At 48.9% G+C, this 18316-nt stretch overlaps 6 protein-coding genes across 6 annotated transcripts; 3 read left to right on the top strand and 3 right to left on the bottom strand.

The window, feature by feature from the left end:
* Positions 1-1304: 1304 nt before the first annotated feature.
* schA (serine/threonine protein kinase SCH9) lies at positions 1305-4386 on the bottom strand (the record flags this gene model as incomplete). Its single annotated transcript, XM_057159604.1, has 3 exons — positions 1305-2754; positions 2836-3951; positions 4328-4386. 3 exons carry the CDS (start codon positions 4384-4386, stop codon positions 1305-1307), a joined length of 2625 nt encoding a protein of 874 aa, XP_057025852.1.
* A 3426-nt stretch (positions 4387-7812) lies between these two features.
* Positions 7813-9771, top strand: N7466_000205 (Chromatin-remodelling complex RSC SWI/SNF subunit Rsc7/Swp82; the record flags this gene model as incomplete). Its single annotated transcript, XM_057159603.1, has 3 exons — positions 7813-7861; positions 7954-9076; positions 9132-9771. The coding sequence occupies 3 exons, from the start codon at positions 7813-7815 to the stop codon at positions 9769-9771; spliced, it is 1812 nt and encodes a 603-aa protein (XP_057025851.1).
* Positions 9772-10523: 752 nt separating this feature from the next.
* Positions 10524-11498, bottom strand: N7466_000204 (ESCRT-III subunit protein SNF7; the record flags this gene model as incomplete). Its single annotated transcript, XM_057159602.1, has 4 exons — positions 10524-10603; positions 10723-10931; positions 11007-11211; positions 11324-11498. The coding sequence occupies 4 exons, from the start codon at positions 11496-11498 to the stop codon at positions 10524-10526; spliced, it is 669 nt and encodes a 222-aa protein (XP_057025850.1).
* Positions 11499-11928: 430 nt separating this feature from the next.
* On the top strand, positions 11929-12532 carry N7466_000203 (nuclear telomere cap complex subunit Ten1; the record flags this gene model as incomplete). The annotated part of the gene is made up of 2 exons (XM_057159601.1): positions 11929-12050; positions 12142-12532. 2 exons carry the CDS (start codon positions 11929-11931, stop codon positions 12530-12532), a joined length of 513 nt encoding a protein of 170 aa, XP_057025849.1.
* Positions 12533-12833: 301 nt separating this feature from the next.
* N7466_000202 (MFS transporter) lies at positions 12834-14601 on the bottom strand (the record flags this gene model as incomplete). Its single annotated transcript, XM_057159600.1, has 2 exons — positions 12834-14205; positions 14276-14601. The coding sequence occupies 2 exons, from the start codon at positions 14599-14601 to the stop codon at positions 12834-12836; spliced, it is 1698 nt and encodes a 565-aa protein (XP_057025848.1).
* Positions 14602-16374: 1773 nt separating this feature from the next.
* Positions 16375-18020, top strand: N7466_000201 (putative 3-beta hydroxysteroid dehydrogenase/isomerase family protein; the record flags this gene model as incomplete). The annotated part of the gene is made up of 3 exons (XM_057159599.1): positions 16375-16603; positions 16729-17374; positions 17435-18020. 3 exons carry the CDS (start codon positions 16375-16377, stop codon positions 18018-18020), a joined length of 1461 nt encoding a protein of 486 aa, XP_057025847.1.
* Positions 18021-18316: the final 296 nt, after the last annotated feature.

The following is an 18316-nucleotide window of genomic DNA, read 5'->3' as shown; positions in this document are numbered from 1 at the left end:
CAGAATCAGGGGGGTTGGCTTTGGGTTTGCCATTTTGGTTTGGTTTGGTTTGGATTATATGGAAATGCCGGAGGTGTAGCGAAAGGCCATTTTTACAAAGAGCTTTTGGGGAGCTGGAAGGCTGGGCTATGTGTGTTGATGGGATGTTTTGTCGTTTTTGGGGTTGTGTTCATCACATGTGCAGATGTCAAGTGCTTACTCTTGAGTCTTAGCCCTTCCAAGGTTGCCACTTCTTTATCGCGTTCTCTTTACCCCACATAGACTCATCCTGGGAGTCTGAGGGGTAGGACTGCCAATTTGGGGATGGCGGACCGTGGCGTTTATTTGGATACATTGGCGCCATCGTAGTTGACGGACATGGTATAGTGGGAAATACATGGGCGATGTTTATGCAATGTTGCCAGACTGGGAATGCAGGGCTCTCCCAGTACACTACAATTTCTGTAAACTCTAGTTGCTATTTTGACATTTTGAAACACTAAGAAACAACTTGGTTTGAATTGAGCACTATATTGACGTGGAAACTACCCAGATACTAGTATAGACTGTAATCGAAAATTAGATCAACCATTTCCCAACCATGCTGCCCTGCCTGAACGCCATAAGCACCACTATGTAGACCTCCAAGTCAAGATAGCCGCATATGTACCCGCTTTGTAGATGCTAAATTTGCTGAACCAACTCACATGTCCCAGGAAAATGTCTGAAATGCTACCATCGGAAAGGTGCACTGCACCGGGTCTTATCGTCATGGAGATGAAAAATAGGAAAATTTCGAGAAAGAAAAAAAAAAGGTTTCACTTGATGAGACTGGATGAAATAGAAGAAAATCGCTGGCAAGAAACCCGAATACAATCCCAGATACAAAAAGAGGAAGAATGCCTCAGAAAGAAAACACAGGTTCGGTCCGTTTCCGTTTCCGCCCTAGTTATAATAATAATCCAGGGAACAGAAGACAGAAACACGTAATCCCGGTCAGTTCCATTGGAGATGCAGGTCTTCCTGGGGACAAGTAGTGGAATCCCCAGGAAAGACGGGGTATGTAGCTGATAACAGCCAAAACAAATCATGATATGATAAGACGAGAAAAAGCAAGGTAGGGGAATTCCGATTCCCTCCTCAGCAAAGACTGGAAATAGCAGAAGCACGCAGCAATATGAATATCTTCAAAACAAAATGAACCATGAACAATGAAAAACCAGGTCTGGGTGGACAAAAGGAATGCACCCAAAGACATGTACAAGACAAGATCAAGACTCCATGATCATGCAATGTGGGATAAATCAAGGGAAAGCGTAATCACATCAAAAGTTCTCATCAACGTTAAAGATTCCAGGATCAGCAGCATCGGATGTCTTGACACCACTACTGCGTAGATCCGAAGAGTTGGTTGGTCGGTGGGACCGCCAAGACTGGGCAAGGATAGTATCCTCGTCCACCATATCCTCCTCCTCTTCCTCATCATCCTCCGGGCCATCCTTCACATGGTGTTCCATCGAGCTTTCGTTGACAAATGTGAAGCCCTTGAAGTTGGCCTGCATACCGGGGGAAAGCGGTGTGCCAGCAGGCATCAGGCCGTTAGCCAATGCGGCGGCACGGTCATTCAATGAGCTGTTGGTCTCCATGGCAGTTGTGAACTCAGGGTCGAAGTTGGAGGTATCAAGGTCGGACTTTAGCTTAGGCTTGAAAGGGGGGATGACCTGCTTCTTGCAGAGCGCAACCCAGTCAATGTCGTGGAAGAATGGGTGCGCCTTGAGTTCGGCCGCATCACCATTGGCTCCCAGACGGTGTTTGGGATTTCGGTTAAGCAGTCCCTTGACGAAATTTCGACCCTCAGTGCTAAGAGCATCTCTGGGGAATCGCACTTTGCCGAAGGCGATATTCTTGTACATCTGCTGGGTATCTTCGGCGTAGAACGGACTCCAACCACAGCACATCTCGAATACCAAAACACCCAAAGACCAGAAGTCGACCATCTTGGTGTATCCTTGCTCATCCAACAAAACTTCGGGGGCGAGATACTCGGTTGTACCACAGAATGTGTTGGTGGTGTCGTTTTGAGTCAGATTAGCCTTGGACAGACCGAAATCACACAGAGCGATATGTCCATTGGCATCCAGCAGGATGTTCTCTGGCTTCAGATCCCGATATACAATATCGTAATCGTGCAAGTGCTGTAGGGCCAAAATCAATTCGGCGATATAGAACTTAGCCCGAGCCTCCTGGAAGCGGCCCTCGCGCTGGAGGTGCCAGAACAATTCACCACCGGACATGTAGTCCGTAACAAGGTAGAGGTCTGACGGTGTCTGGAAAGAAAATTTGAGGCCAACGATGAATGGGGAAGCGGCCATAGCCGTTCGGACCAAGATGTTACGCTCTCCCAAAGTGTGGACCACTTCCTTCTTCTGGATGATCACCTTCTTTGACAGAACCTTCATCGCATATACTCGTTCGGTATCCTTCTTCTTGGCCTGATAAACCTGTCCGAATGTTCCCTTGCCGATGAGCTTCAAAATCTGGAAGTCATTCGGGCCGACTTGTTTGCGCTCGGTCATTTCATAGGTCATAGTAAGATAGATTTCACCCGAAACCGGGTTATCTCCGGCACCACGGGCGACCAAGGGGAACCAGCCCTCTAGTCGGCTATGATCCTGCTTCAGGTTGATGCCAAGTCGCACATGACCGAGGAATGCTTCTTGGTTGTGGCGATCGTACACAGTGACATCGACTTCAGATTGATCACCGAGAACATCACTAACCATAAGTCAGCAAGCCATCCATATGATAAAAGACCAATGGAAGTGAAGGGGGACAAAAAAAAAATTAAACACATACAAGACAGCTGCGTGATCCCAGTGGGGATCTGTGACAGGCGACTTGCCCTTCTCGGCGTCAAAAGCACTGTTGTTGCTGCTTTGACGGCTTCGCATCGGAATGGCCATAGGCCGACCCGCTGCAGCATCCGACTCGATCTGACGGCGCATGTTCTCTTCTTGCTCTTCTTCCCCATCCTTGGTACCCTTGGAAATGTACTCGTTCCATTCAAACACACACACCACATAGGGATCCACGCTGGGACGCAGGCCTCGGCCTTCGGAAATTTTCACGGTCAATTTACCCTTAAGCGGGCCCACAGGGGGTCCATTCTGGGGTGAGGGTTGGCGGGGGAATGCCTGATCGAGTTTCAAGGCAATCTCATCGGTCTCGCTATCCGGGGTTGGGGCCTTGGTTTCCTCCTTCTCGGTCTCGGTGTCGGATTCCAGTCTGGGTGCGGAGGTCACCGGGGTCTTCTTCTCATCCTCGTTGGACATGGTACGGGGTGTGAGGGGTGGGGTATTCTTTAGACACACCGCATCGGGTGCGGTTCCAGTCAGCTTGGTAAGGTTCTCGGAAGATATTGAGACATGTGGCTTCTCATGGTCGAGTAAGGGAGAATCGGTAGGGGGAGACGCCTCTTGAGCAGGTAGGGATGGATTGGAGAAATGTGTGGCAAGAACGGGATCATCAGAGACGCTGGAGACTGGCAGGGAAGTTTGACGACGGGAATGAGAATCATGATCATGAGGAATGAGATATTTCTTGAGGGTATTAAAAATCGACCCCGCAGTCATGTCTGGACTCGAGCTGAGATCCATCTCATCTGACTGCAGTAAGGAATGAGGGGGTGTAGGCAAATTTGCCTCGATCTTATCAGACCCCTCCTCTCGATCCAACACGACAAAAGACTCGGAGGAAGCGGTAGGGTGTGGTTGCTCCGAAAAGGGTTTTGCCACACAGGGCCATAGGCGCGGTAGACTCAATCTATCACCGGAGAAGGAACCAACCTGGAAGTAGTTGTGCATGATGGAAGGCAGACGCTTGTCTGCGGGATCCGGCTGAGGGGTAGCGATTCCAGTAGGAGTGGATCCGTTTGAACCGATGTGGTCGGGCGTTTCGTCTTCGGGCAGAGAGCTAAGGGTTCAAAATTCTTGTTAGCCATTTTCCACCCGAGGAGAAATAGCGGTAAATATATCAATCCGATGAACGGTGGGGATTGTAGTGCGACCGGGGTCATCAAGTAGATTTAGTAGGAAATCTCCGGCAACCCGGCGCACGGGATGGTTTCAAGTCTCCTTGTCTCTTTTCTTGTGTCTTTCGTTATTCTGTCTCCTTCCCTTTTTGTTTTGTTGTTTTTTTTTGGTGACCACGTTTGTGCCCCAGATTGTCTCATCACCACAGAAAAAAAAGAGGCAAGACATGCAGAAACCCCCTAACGCCGAGTACCCAAAGTTTCCCAGTTTTCGAGATTTGGTGATAAGACTCGATAGCATAAAGCGACATGACTCACCTGTTAGGCTTCATGACTGCCTCTCCGTGCAACACGGTACCGTTCTGCGCAGCAGCCATTGTGTTTCCATTCAGTAACGTTTGCCCTCCGCCAAAAGTGTAAGTTGGAACTTGAAAAATCGAAGTGGGGGGTGGGGCGGATTTTGGTGGCGGGTCGTTGAAGAAGTAGGAAAAACGTATTTGCTTTGGAAGGTCAAAAAGTCGCAACGGAAAAGGAAACGAAAAAGAAAAAAAAAATTAGAAAAAGGAATTAGTGACGGATGATGAGCTAAGGGAGATTGCGGGATGATGAACCCGGATCGGCTTCGGGTTTTCCACTTTCCAAGTTCTGGAGAAGGAAGGGTAGAACAATTTCAGAAATATGGGGGAAGGGATCATTGAGATTAAGGACAAGTTTTTAAACATTTGAAATGGAATTATTTCTCTACAAGTGAGATCATAAGTCAAAAGACCCCCCACTAGGCTGAGATCATATGGAAGAAATCGTATCGGGAATTTCATACTTGCAATACTATCAGGGGACATGGAGTAAGAGAAAGATATTAAAAATTACAAAAAAATTACAAAAAATTATAAAAAATCATAATAAAAAAGAAGGGTAACATTGATTGGAGAATGTCTTCAAGAGGCTACAAAACTCGATTTATTTCAAACAAAACCAATGAGGCGTCTTTTCTATAACTTATCGGCTTCTACATAGATCTCGGTCTTACCTTACTAACCTTAGAAACCCTAGAAACCCCATGACTCTTTTTCTTTATATCTTACTCACCTCCGTGCATCTTACAATCTTACTTCTTTGTTCTTTTGGGAAATCAAACGGACCACGACCGAGTAACAACCGAAAAGAAAAAGGAAAAGGGAAATCCCTCAGTTTATCCTTCAATGGACAAAACCGCCCGGTGGAGACCATGTTGGGCTTGACCCGTGAATGGCCGATGACTTTGGGTTTGGAGATTATGATTGTGGATTGTGGATTTTTCTGTTGAATATTGGAATATCTTGTATCCAATAGAACATTTCAGGAATCCTATCCAAAATCAGTCTGTATATGGCGCATTGGCGCATGGAGTTCCAACTGTTACAGTATTTTCTATGCCGGAGAACGCGCCAAATGATATGCGATCGACATAACATGTGGGTGTACCTTAACAGGCTTTGCTCTCGATACCGGGAAATGTCGCCTTAGCATTTTTACATTTTTGCGTTTTTGCATTTTTGCCCTTGGGTTTCTTATCGCTAACATCGCTAACTCCTGGGTCTGACGCACCATATGCACGAGTATCTCCGCCATCGCCGCTGGAAAATAGGCGGGGTACATGCGATCGGAGTACATGCCTCCTATGCATGCAGAGCAACTATACTGCTATATACTACCTTTCGGTAAGGCACATCACAACATCCCCAGTTGCCTATCAACGCCATTACGCCTTTTTTTTCTCATCCTTTTTTTTTTTTTTTTTTAAAAAAAAAAATAAGAAACATTCGCCCTGTATCACATGGATCGAGTCCGATCGACAAATTTCCCCCCCTTCACCTCGATCGCGATCGTGCATCAGCTTTGAATATGGCCCAACCCAGCTTCTCCGGTCCCCTTGCATCCACATACCTTAGGAAGCTCCCCTAGGTGGTAAGGTTGTAGCTGTTGTACAACCTACCACGGTGGTTTCTCCCCCACCCCCTCCCTCCAGCTCTGGCGGTATGCTACTAGATCCCCACTATCTGCGTCATAGGGCGTCCACCAACAGTCCCGCGCTTCTACTCTTAAAGTTGGTTCGATGGACTAAAACCCCGGAGGTATGAGCGTGCGCAACATTGTACATGCAGGTGAGCATTGCTCAAAGGGCAACCTTCCTCAAGCTCTTTGCTTTTTGTACAACATTTGTATTCTTCATTTATAAACAACATTTCAATCTTGTACCCTCGCCCCTACCCGAAGCCCGATTTCCTGCCCCCAGGCGGGGGAGGATCTACATCCACCCCTCACCCTGCTCTTCGGATTATTCACAATAGCGAATCGGCATGCGATGGGAAAATGGATCCATTTATACTTAAGCGCTCATGAGGGACCGGGGTCTGGTGTCCTGAAAAGAACACCTCCAGCTTGAAATTGACATATGGATATCTGATCCCGAGATAGACGTAGTACATTCAACCTGCCCTGCTATGCGTCCCCGTTGCTTTTTTTTTCATTCTTTTACTTCCTTCTCTTTTTAATTTTTCTTATCTTTTTATTTTATTTTTGCTTATATTTACTCTATTTATTATCACAGAGCTTGCTAGGGCTGCATCATTTGGCAGGTAAAGTTCTCCATTAAGCCATGCCGACTCAATTCGTAGGTCATCTGCAAGCTGCGGTGAAGCTGTGCCACGATCTGCAACCATGCAGCCGACTCGCCGTCCCGAGGGCCTTTGACATGATCCGTGCATAAAAGAATGAAACACAGACTATTCTGGAAAGATGGGCAAATCACTGGCTGATTACTGGTTAGATCATGATCCAACCCAAATCAATTCGACTGCCTTTTTAAGTAAACCAAGTCAAATGCTGCCCCGTTTATTTCCATTATTAGATGGCTGGCTGGTTATCCAGGTCAAAGCGGGTGCTGAATTGCATTCTGGCTGACATTGATATAACTAAAAAGCAGGTTTTTGCTTCCCATCTTCGCTTCATGTTTACTGTGTAGTACAGTGGACATGTGATATTTGTATTTCTCTACGGACTAATAAAAACTTTCAGTACGAGAATAGAAAAAAAAAAGAAAACAAAAACGGCAACTATACTCCTCTCGTCGGTGGAAGGGAGCGGTCGCGCGGAGATATCAGTTCACCGTTGGGAGCTCTTCGTTGGGTGCAAACATCAACTTTGTATTAGATACTAGTATCGGGAAAGAACGGTGAGCTCTACCCGACCCGGTGAGCATTTAGGGCGCATGAGCTGGGCATTCTCCGCACTTGTCCAAACGGCTCCTGTCACATCCGACCTGCGTCGAGGGATTACAACAATGATATCAATGGGAATGATAAATAGAAGGCGGTCAGAAGTCTAGAATGTATGTGGAAATAAAAGGCTGCATGGAAATGGGATGAAGAGGAATGAATGGTCAATGATTGTCAGTTTCAAACAGAAATTGACCAACTGATGGCGAAAGATCGGCCTATGACGTCAAATGCTTATGGATGGGAAGAACTGGCTAAAAGGGGAAAGGTAGGGCACAGGGCTACTGATTGGTCTGACGTTGACCCGATGTTAGCCTGAGGCTCAAAAAGCGACTCAATACCTCACGTGATAAGAACCTCCTCACGCTCCTTTAGGCAGTGTCACGTGACTCACACCGTAGTTATCCGCTTGCTTCCACTAACTACATAGTAACTAACTAACCCTTAGAATCACGTGTACCAAAAAACCGGCTCATAGTTAATCCGCAATACCTAAACAGCTTCTTTCGACCATCCAGTCATTCCAATCATCCAGATCTCGCCGACATGCCCCGAAAGCTGAGGGCGGCTGCCCAAGCGGCAGCAAAGTCTATGCGTAAGTCACTGATTACAATGGCGTCTCTAAGTCATCGCGATGACCCCCTCAATCGCCAACTTGAACGCGTTCGCGACTAACATGAACCCTAGGAAATGCGCCTCAGATCCCTGATGCGTCTGACGATGAGATGCTAGACGCTCCTCCCTCAGAGCCATCATCTCCCATTCCAGACTACAACGATTCCCCTGAGGACGATCCCGATGTCCAACCTGATGCCGGAAGTGAGGCTGGGTCCCCCGAGCCCGAAGCTGAGCCCGAGGTCGGAACCCCTACCGGATCCAAGGGCGACGAGGCAAGTGCAGCAACGCCCGCCGTTGAAGATACACCGCATGTCGCAGGCGTGGAAGATACCCCAAGCTACACTGGTGGCCGTCAATCTGCCATTCCCCGCAAGCGTCGCATTGGTCGCCCGCCCAAGAACCGCCCGCCAGACTGGGATGCGCCAGATGGTCCCGACACCCCACTTCGCGTCACCACTCCCGTCAAGCGTCGTAGAGGTCGTCCGGCTGCAAGCGGTGGACGTTGGGCGCGTAATCGTGGTCCATCTCACTTGACGCAAGTCCCAGTTGACAAGGAGGGAAATATGATGGACGTGATTAATGATGAAGTGGCTGTTCCCCCCGATGCCAAGGGAGCTACTAAGGTCGATGAAAATGGTCATCTCCAAGGTGGACGCGAGTACCGAGTTCGCACTTTCACTATTCTCGGCCGCGATGACCGCCTGTACATGCTTTCAACCGAACCGGCACGGTGCATTGGTTTCCGTGACTCGTACCTCTTTTTCCAGAAGCACAAAATGCTCTATAAGATCATCATTGACGATGATGCCAAGCGTGACCTGATCGAGCGCGATCTTATCCCCCACTCTTACAAGGGTCGAGCCATTGGTGTGGTCACTGCGCGATCCGTGTTCCGTGAATTTGGCTCTAAGATTGTTGTTGGTGGTAAGAAAGTTATCGATGACTACTACGAGGACGCTGCCCGTGAACGTGGCGATGTGGAGGGCGATCTGTCGGTCCCGGATGATAAGCTACCCGGCCCTGGAGAGTCCTACAACCGCAATCAGTACGTGGCTTGGCATGGTGCCAGCAGCGTTTACCACACCGGCGCTCCCTCAGTGCCTATGGCCGGAGGTAAACCCGTTGATTCCAAGAAGCGTCGGGTTCCCATCACTGATGACAACTGGATGCTGGAGCATGCCCGTGCGGCAGGGTATGTTTAGCGATTTCCCCAACGAGTTTTCAAATACCGCTAACACATTTCATAGCACAATCAACGCCAAGCTTCTTGACGTGCGCCGCAGTACCATGGGAGGTGCCTATGATGTTCACACCAACACTATGCAATATCCACAGATCACCCAGTCTACTCATGTCCGATACGAACGCATGCCCCCATCCGAGGTTCGCCCCACTACAGAGCTGATGCACGACCTGTCATCCCTGACTATCCAACCACGTACCACCAATTCATCCAATCCCCAAGATCAACCCGCTACCGAGGAACCATCCTCAGCTACCCCCAGACCCACCTCCAGTCACAGCATCACACAAGCCGCCGCTGAGGAAGAGCCCGAGCCATCCATCTTCCCACCCGTCTACAAAGACATCTCCGATCGCTACGTCGTCCTTGACATTGTCTCCGAGGCCCCTCCCCACTCCAACATGGGCATTCCAGGTCCCGACGGAGACATGCACACTCTCGCCCCGAACGGCCTAGTCAGTCTATCTGGCCCGCTGCACCCCGAATTCATGAGTCCCGAGATCATCGCCATGCTCCCCGAAGAATGCAAAGAGGGACTTCTGGAACACGCAGCTCGCGAGATCGAGTGGAAGTCCAGGTGGTCTACCGAGGCTGAAAACGCGGCACGCGCAAAGCCCACTAAGAGCTATGCGTGGTACCCCTAAGCTAAGGCTGAGCAAGTTCTCTTGCATGATGACCAAAAGCTGTACAACGGGGTTCCGGGTTGTCTGTCGTGTGTTCTGTTTTATGTAATTGCCATGGAGTTTGTTACATGCCGGAGGGGCTTTTTTGTTTTGTTTTTCTCGGCGAATGTGGTTTAGCATGGATATAGGCGACCGGTTATGGCAGGTCAAGGCCATGGGAGTTTTGGTTCTGGTTCCTTGTTCGTTACTCGTCCGATTTGCCTTGTGGCTCTCTTCATTTGAGATGCATATATACTAGGTGTCAATCCTGATGGTTTCAATTCATCTCATAATCATTGAGCCACTGTTTCTGTAAAGACCTAAGGGCCACTGACCGCCAAACACTGTATAAGTGAAAATAATTTTACTTCAATGTGGCGAGATGTACCTTAGGTTAGGTAGTTCTGCCCAGGCCGGGGTGGTTTCGTAATAACCTCAATTTCAGATAAAAAGGGAGCATGTACTTTAGTCGAAGTCAAGGTCAAATGGTCTAGCGAAATTCATTGTCCATGGACAAAAAAAGCAAAAGGATAAGATATGATAACCATATTCAAGGTGTATAGAAGAGAACTGGCGCCAGGGTACATCAAAATAGGCTTGCTTGCAAGGAAACAACAAAAAGATCCAATGCATAAGTAAAGAAGAAGTGGCGAGAAGTTAACAAAAGGAGTCCCGCCCACTCGGGGAAATCAGAAATGCGCATGAAAATGAGAGACCGGTCGAGGGCAGGGATACTACATAGCCATCTCCTCGCGCAGCTTGGCCAGTTCCGCCTCCTCGTCGTCCTCGGTTATCGCTGTCTTGTTTTTGTTTACTGTCGCGATTGTTAGCATCATGATCTGTGATCTTGTATCTGCAGTATACATCATAACCATCCCGTCTATGCGAAAAGATAGACCGAAGAATGACTATGTAGGGCATACTTGAACTTACAATCTGAAGTTCCAGCGGCCGGTAAACGGTCCAGCTGTGAATTGACTGGTACAGGACCAGTGTTGAGCATCCGCTCGTCCATAGCCTCCTGCTCCAGTCCCTCCAGCTCGGCATCCAGCTCGTCCTCGTCGAGCTGCTGGCCCAACGGGGTAGAAGTAATCGCAGCATTGACCTCCTCCGCCAGGCTGTGTTGTTCCTGAAGTTTGGCCCTGCACACGGTTGGTTAGTCCCAATGAATGAGAGAAAAAAGAGCAAGAAGGAAAGAGATAATCCAGCACACATACATCGTTTCATCAACCTGCTCAATGTTCATTCCACCGTGAATCTGTTCCATCGCCGAACCAGCCTGCTTCATAGCCTGAAGTGTCTCGTAATTGATATTCGCCGCTTCGATCGAGTATACTTGCTGTTCAAGCTGCATGATCTGCGCTGATGTCTGCTCAAGGGTGTTCTCGATCTGTTTTTTCCGTCGCAGAGCGGCTTTAGCGGCTATTGGTAACGAGTCAAGTCAGTTCACCTTATCATAATGAGGGTTGATCATTTTTCTTCTTTGTTCCTTTTGTGGTGAGGCGAGGGGGAGATAAGGGGAATGAAACGGTACCGTTCTTATTCGTATTGACATGCTTCCGTGCTGCGGCATCTTGTTCCGCAATCTGGTTCTCGAGGTGCTTTTCCCGCTTCTGTAGCATGTCCAACTGTCCACGTAACATCAGGATAGCGTTCTTGGGCGCCTCCTTGCGCTTCTGGGCGGATGCGCCGCCGAACCAAGACCACATGTTGCTCTGGAAACGGGGGAGTTGATTTAGGGGTTTTGTTGGAGTGAGGATCGGATCGGTTTATGAACGCGTTGTTTCTAAGAGGTCAGGCAGAGCGGGTTGATCCCGTGGCGGCAGTATGCAAGTGTGCCCGTGAGTCGAGTTGCGAATTAGGTAGTCAGACGGAGGCGGACACGGCGATAGGCAACAGGCAAACACAAAACGCCGGCAGGGACAAAAAGAAGTAGGAATCAATTTAGCAGCCTGTGGTGGACTTTTGTGTGCGTTGAGAGTGTAGTCAGATTGAAAGTGGCAGATCGTTGGTGATTGTAGTCTTGTGATGGAAGTCCGAGAAATGGAGGGGAGCGGACTTTCCCCTCGCTGCACCTATGACATACGAGGAGTCACGTGGCCGATTTTTGTCAGAAATCTACCAGTTGATCAAGAAACGATGGGGCTTTGGTTTTCTCTTGCCTTCATCCCAGGGATGAATGGGCCGCGTCCCTCGACTCGCGCATTTCTGTGCGATCTGCCATGTCTCGCTGCAGACTCGAAGATCCGTTTCTTGGGCTGGTGTGTCTTTCTTTTGCGTCTTCTCAACGAATAATATACATACATCTAGTTATCAACTGACAGGGATCTATTGCTTACATATACAATGCAGTGTCAGACAGTATGATGTCGCAGTGGGGCATCTGGTTCTAGAACACAACTATCCACGTACCAAGGAAGAGCCTAGCATGGTCTCTGTCGATATCAATGCCGTTCTGGAGACTTTGACGGCTGAGGATCTAAGCGTTGGCACTTGGTTGAATGTGCTAGGTTATGTGCGAGATTCCACCACCCCGGAGCCTTCTTTCTCTTCCAGTCAAATGGACTCGCAACAATCGTTCAGTCAATCTGCTACAAGCACATTTCCTACTACGGTTGCTTCTCGTCCGGTCTATATCGAAGCTGTTATGGTTTACCGTGCCGGAGCGATCGCATTGGGGGAATATGAGCGCATTCTTCAACACGTGCAAGACGTGGAAAGCCGGATTTATTACCCGGAATGAGTGTTAAGGGTCAAACGAAAAGGAAATGCCTATCATATGTACCATAATGTATTATGTCTGTTACGCTGAAGTGCTCTCAATGATGACCGAAAAATTAAAGGTATAATTAAATTTTTTATTGCATTGCTCATGCAACACTTTCCCAAGGATACAGGTCATTTCAAGCGTCAGATCGACCTGTATATACATAAGGAAACTTCCAAACACCAATGCAACCTTGAATGCCAAACATTATGGGGTATCGATGTCAGCGAAAACCAAACAAACTTCAAAACATGGAAATGGGTAGGACAGCACTATCCTAGACTTCCTCGGGCTTTTCCTCAGCAACAACATCCAAGTGCACCACCCTCATCGCCCTCTTCCCTTCCAACTTCTTCTTTTCCTCCTGCATGCGCGTAATCATTGTACTCTTCTGGCGAATCTTGTGTCCATACTTGTAGAACACAAACGGAATGGGGACAATAACAATCTCGAGTAGTCCCAGCAAAGTACCCGACCAATTGGGACCAAGGCTATTATACATGGACGATCCCGCAAGCGGCAACACTCCACCAAGAATACTCCGAATAACCGAGTTACCAGCTAAAGCAGATGCAGCGTACATGCCATAGCTGCCAGTGAGATAATTCGAGGCGTAGATGAAGACACCAGTGTTACCGGCTCCGAAGGGGATACCTGCAAGCAAAGGCACGCTCCAGTGGATGGAGGCTGGGGCACAGGTCCAGGCGAACCAAAGCTCGCCGATGGGGATAAGGACGGAACAGATGCAGATGAAAGAGACCATGGCCTCAGGGTGAACTTTGCCAGTCTCCGGATCGATTTCGTGCATGTTGATTAGGCGGCGGACGAGGGGTTCGGAGGCGATGGTCAGTATAACACCGATACCGATACCAAGGAAGGAGAGGCCAGAGAGACCGAGGGACCAGCCACGGAGTTCCTGGAAGACGATCGGGTATGCGACAAAGCAAAGGTAAAGAATACCGTAGACAATAGCGACATAGATATCCCAGAAGATACAGATGGGTTCGGTAACGGCCATCACAAACGGACGGCTAAGACTCAGCTTCAAGATCTCGTATATACTGTCCTTTCGGTCGTAACGGGACCACCAGCGTGAATCACCTGTTTCCTTGCGCAGTCGTGCGGCCTTTCTCTGCAGCAAAGTCGGGCCGTAGGTCTCCTTCAGGATTAAAGCGAAGACCAGGGCGATGCCTGAGAGGATCAGTGCGATCCAGCACATCCACCGCCAGCCGAGGTACTGGGTTACGAATCCTCCGATGACGGGCCCCAGAACGGGGCCGTTGAGAGGTCCGATACTCCAGATTGAAATTGCCAGTGCTCGATGCTCGTCATCCACGAGGTCGGCCACCATACCTGGCGCCGTGGAGATCATGACACTGCCGAAAAGAGCGCCAACGAAACGCACGACGATCAATGCAGTCACGGACTTGGCGAGGGCACAAGGAATGATCATAACGGTAAAAAGGATCATGCAGATCACGCAGACGGGTTTCCGGCCGTAGACTTCACTCAATGGGGCCATGAACATAGATCCGATAGCGAGGCCGAAAAGATAAAATGTTAGTCCCAGGGTCACGATGGTCTCCGATTGACCGAACTCATCACCGATCTGTGTTGTGGCCGAGGTATACGAAGTGGAATATAACACGCTGTTTCCGTCAGTTCTTGGAATCCGATGCTTCTCATGCACAGTTGACTTGAGTAGATCGCCCAACTTACACGATGAGAGTGTTCCATGACAAAAACAGCAGGCCCATGGCCTTATAGCGCATGGACCAATTTTTGGGGTTCTCAGGGTCATCCTCTGAATCCCAATCGACTTCGAAGTTAGGGTCCGAGGTAGCATTTGTTGGAATTGTAGTGACACGCTCTGACATGGACATATGCGAAGCGCGGGAGGCATGCGCTGTCAAGGCCTTGTCCAGCGCATCCTGATCCGCTTCTGTGTCTAGCGAAGAGACTGTCTCAGCGATAGAGTCGGTCTCATGATCATTGTTTTTCGACCATGTTTCCTGAGGGTCTGGGGAGTGGTGTTGCGACGACATCCCTCAGACAGGATGCGAAGTCAACGATGTATGAATAGAGTTCCCGAATGCGATAAGGTTTGAAGATAGATAGATTGAGGCGCCAGTTGGTGGGAGGTTATAGGGTTTGGTTTCTATTAATTAAAAGAAACTTCAGGGGAAGCTAGAGGCGATTATGGCAAGCTAATGAAAACCGCGTGTCCAGATTTGGGATGGAACCATGGAAGGCCGGTTCCAAGGATTGAATGGCGAGATGGACACCACCAGTGCTATGTAGCTGCAAAACTGGAGTTTACAGAGTCCGATGAAGATAGAGAATGAACGGTTAGCAACGGGAATTTCTATCGCAAGTATCAATGTGAATTAGAAATTTTTTCTAGAGCCATGACCAGGTGGGGCCGGGGCGAGTGATAAGCCTAAATTCTGCGAAAGCCCAAGCAGTGATCATGCCGAATAAGGTGATTAAAGCACGGATCTCGGAAAGGAGACCGAAGGGCGTAGGATCGCATCATCCAGAGGGCATCTTGGTAAGGTGGTATGTAGTGTGCATAAACTTTGATTTGATAATTCCGCCCAAGTCTCTGATAATAGGTTGTACAGCTTCTCCAGATCTACTCCATACTTCCGATAATTCCGATAAGAGACTGATATTCCCCGTGGGTAAGATCTCAGTGCATTGAAAGAGGGTTAACCCCCCTATCCGTTCGGAATTATGGTGGACAGGCCTAGCGTGCCGGTTTGCCGAGATACACAATGGTACATTGTTGCTTCAATAGGCCAACGAGAAGCTGTCATTTGAAGTGACATATCATATGGATTCTTCAGTGGAGGTCGGAATTCTCTGCGAGCCTGTCATTTTTGGCATAAGGAGTAAATTGTATAGGTTGTGCTCGGTCAATTAGATAGGTTTACTAGGTGGTACAGCAAGCCATATGGTGTTGGGGAACAAGGTCGTTTCAAGTCAATTGCAATTCGGACATGAATCAGATGTTTCGGATAAGCGAACATCCCGAATTCAGCTAAGTCTCAAACGAAGAGACGGATGCCGATGGCCAGGCCCGAGACGATCGGTGCCGACAAAGAATTTGACGCTGAGGTCTTGGTCTGGAATGAAGAAAAACGTGGGCAATAGGCGGAACGGTTTCCGCGGTGGAGCCCCACGCTAAAAGGGTAAAAAGAGGGGCACAGCAGTCCTACAAAAAGGTGGGCCTACCCGGAAGCGAAGTACCAGAAAGAAGAAGGAAAGGAGATTTGAATTTTGTGAGAAGCTGAGAAACTTCGGGGAAATCGGAGAATTTCTCTGATACCTGAGAAACCAGGCCATCAAAGCTCGCGGTGCCCTTCCTGATTCGATGGAAAGCAGGACAAACAGTGCAAACCACCAGCCCGATCCTGCAAAACACGACGCTCGACCCCTACCATGGCGCGTGGTGGCTCTCGTTTACCTCTAACCGAGCCGTCTATGCTCTAAGCGACCCTTTGAATCCAGAACGAGTGAGATGTTCCAGATGGATATAGCTAAAGAAAAAATGGATTCGGATTTTGAATATAATGCTGTTCTCTGCCAACGCTCATCTCTTTCTCACTTCTTTCTCCTTTGTACTCATTCCGCTACACAAACGACACTGCTGCAAATGCTACCCAACACAAAGTCACTCAACGAATTACATTAACTACACCGTTTGACTTTTAGATGGTCTAAGCTCCCAAAGTCTGCTGTATCACATACCTGAACTTCCTCAAAAGGGGAATACTCTCGCTTCTGCATTCGGCTTGGAAATCTACAGTTCCAGGATGACTTACATACTTCTACCTGCGGCCCTGGGCTTGGCGGGTCTATACTTACGCCATGTCAACACCGTCATGAAGAAAACACCAGAAGAAGCCCAAACTCTTTCTCCCCATCGCTGGACCGTCGAAGAGATTAAATCGGCTTATGCAAGAGCCAGTGAGAATCCTGTTGACGTGACGAAAAGTCTCCCACCAAAACAGACCCGCCGCTACGTTGTAGTAGGTGGATCCGGTTAGTACCCTCCACCATTGAATGACGCAAGCTCGTTTTGAACAAAAGAAGCATGGGCAAAAAGCTGCCCAGAACAGAGTTTGAACCATAATTCCAAAGTATCTGAACTGACATTCATAATTCAGGTCTTGTCGGAGGTTGGATCGTCCAGCATCTACTAGCACGTGGCGAAGACCCATCCGCCATCCGCATTCTAGACCTCCACACTCCCGCAGCAGAAGTTCTAGACCTAGGAGTGGCCTATGTCAAAACAAACATCACTGACAAGCTAATCGTCGACACTGCATTCGAGCAACCATGGCCCGAATCCGTGGCTCAGCTCCCTCTATCAGTCTACCACACCGCAGCCATCATCCGTCCCCAAGACCGCCTGAAAGTCTTCCTGCCATTGAGCATGAAGGTCAACGTCGAAGGCACCCGGAACGTTCTCAACGCCGCGAAAAAGAACGGTGCTAGCTGCTTCATCTCTACTTCGTCCGGCTCTGTGGGTCTCCACAGAGTGGGTTTCTGGGTCTCCCCTTGGGCTTCGCTGCCAGACCGCTCGACACAGATCCTCAGCGACGACGGCGCATTGCCGCAGGAACATGATGAGTTCTTCGGCAACTACGCCGTGACAAAGATCGAGGCAGAGAGACTTGTGCGGTCGTCGGATGATTTGGCCTCGAATTTCCGCACGGGATGCATCCGCCCTTCGAACGGCATTTACGGCATTGGAAGCGATGTGGCTATGACCATTACCGGCACTTATCTGCGCAGCGGTGGAGCTCCGACGTAAGTTTCAATAAGGGCTTCGTACAGGATTGAATGCTGAATACTGATATACGCTTTTAGATGGTTGAGCCCTATCATTCAAAGCTTCGTCAACGCGGAGAACGTCTCTATTGCCCACCTTCTCTACGAGCAGCGCCTGATCGAGCAAAGCGCGCCTGGCTCTACGCTGCCTAATATCGGAGGCCAGGCTTTCGTGGTTACGGATCCCAACCCGGCCATTTCATTCGGCGATTTGTACACGCTGCTGACCACGCTTGCTAAGACGCCCATCGCCTTCCCGATCGTCCAGCCTGTCTACCTATTCATTCTTGCGCATTTCATTGAGTTGTACTGCTATGTGCAGCACAAGTACTTGTCTTGGCTTCTGCCGAAGATCACGGGTGATCTGGCGCAGGTCCAGCCGTCGTTGTTTGCGATTTCGGATGTTTGCATTGTTGCGGATGATGCGCGTGCGAGGAAGTCGCCTGAAGCGGGTGGATTGGGGTATAACCCGCCTATCAATACGTTGGATGGCATGTGCAAGGAGGTTTTGCACTGGAACAAGAATGCCATTGCCAAGGGAATTGTTGTTGAGGAGAAGGTTGGACCTTTGCGGGTGACGGAGAATGGGGTCGATGTTAATGTTGTTACGCCAGTGAAGATTTGAATGGGGATAATGGGGGAGGTGGTTTCTCGAGAAATTTTTTATTGATATTAAATATGGCATAGCTCGGCGAAGGATATTGAATGCATTTTATTCATTATGAAACTGTTTCCATGTTGAGATTTGTAAAACACAGGCTATGGATGGTAGAAGATATGGCCAGAGATATCGTATTGCCATTTATCAAAGGCACATTGGCCCCCGTGGTCGGGTCATGTAGTCTAGAGTTGACTTTCGTTAATTTGTCAGAATTTCCTTGATTTTCCCTGGCCTTTTTCAGACCACCAGAGCACCAGGCG

This window comes from Penicillium verhagenii (assembly GCF_028828195.1).
Source record: "Penicillium verhagenii strain IBT 33310 chromosome Unknown utg000002l_segment0_segment0, whole genome shotgun sequence".
In the NCBI taxonomy this organism is placed as follows: domain Eukaryota; kingdom Fungi; phylum Ascomycota; class Eurotiomycetes; order Eurotiales; family Aspergillaceae; genus Penicillium; species Penicillium verhagenii.
This window is presented reverse-complemented; position numbering and strand designations above follow the sequence as displayed.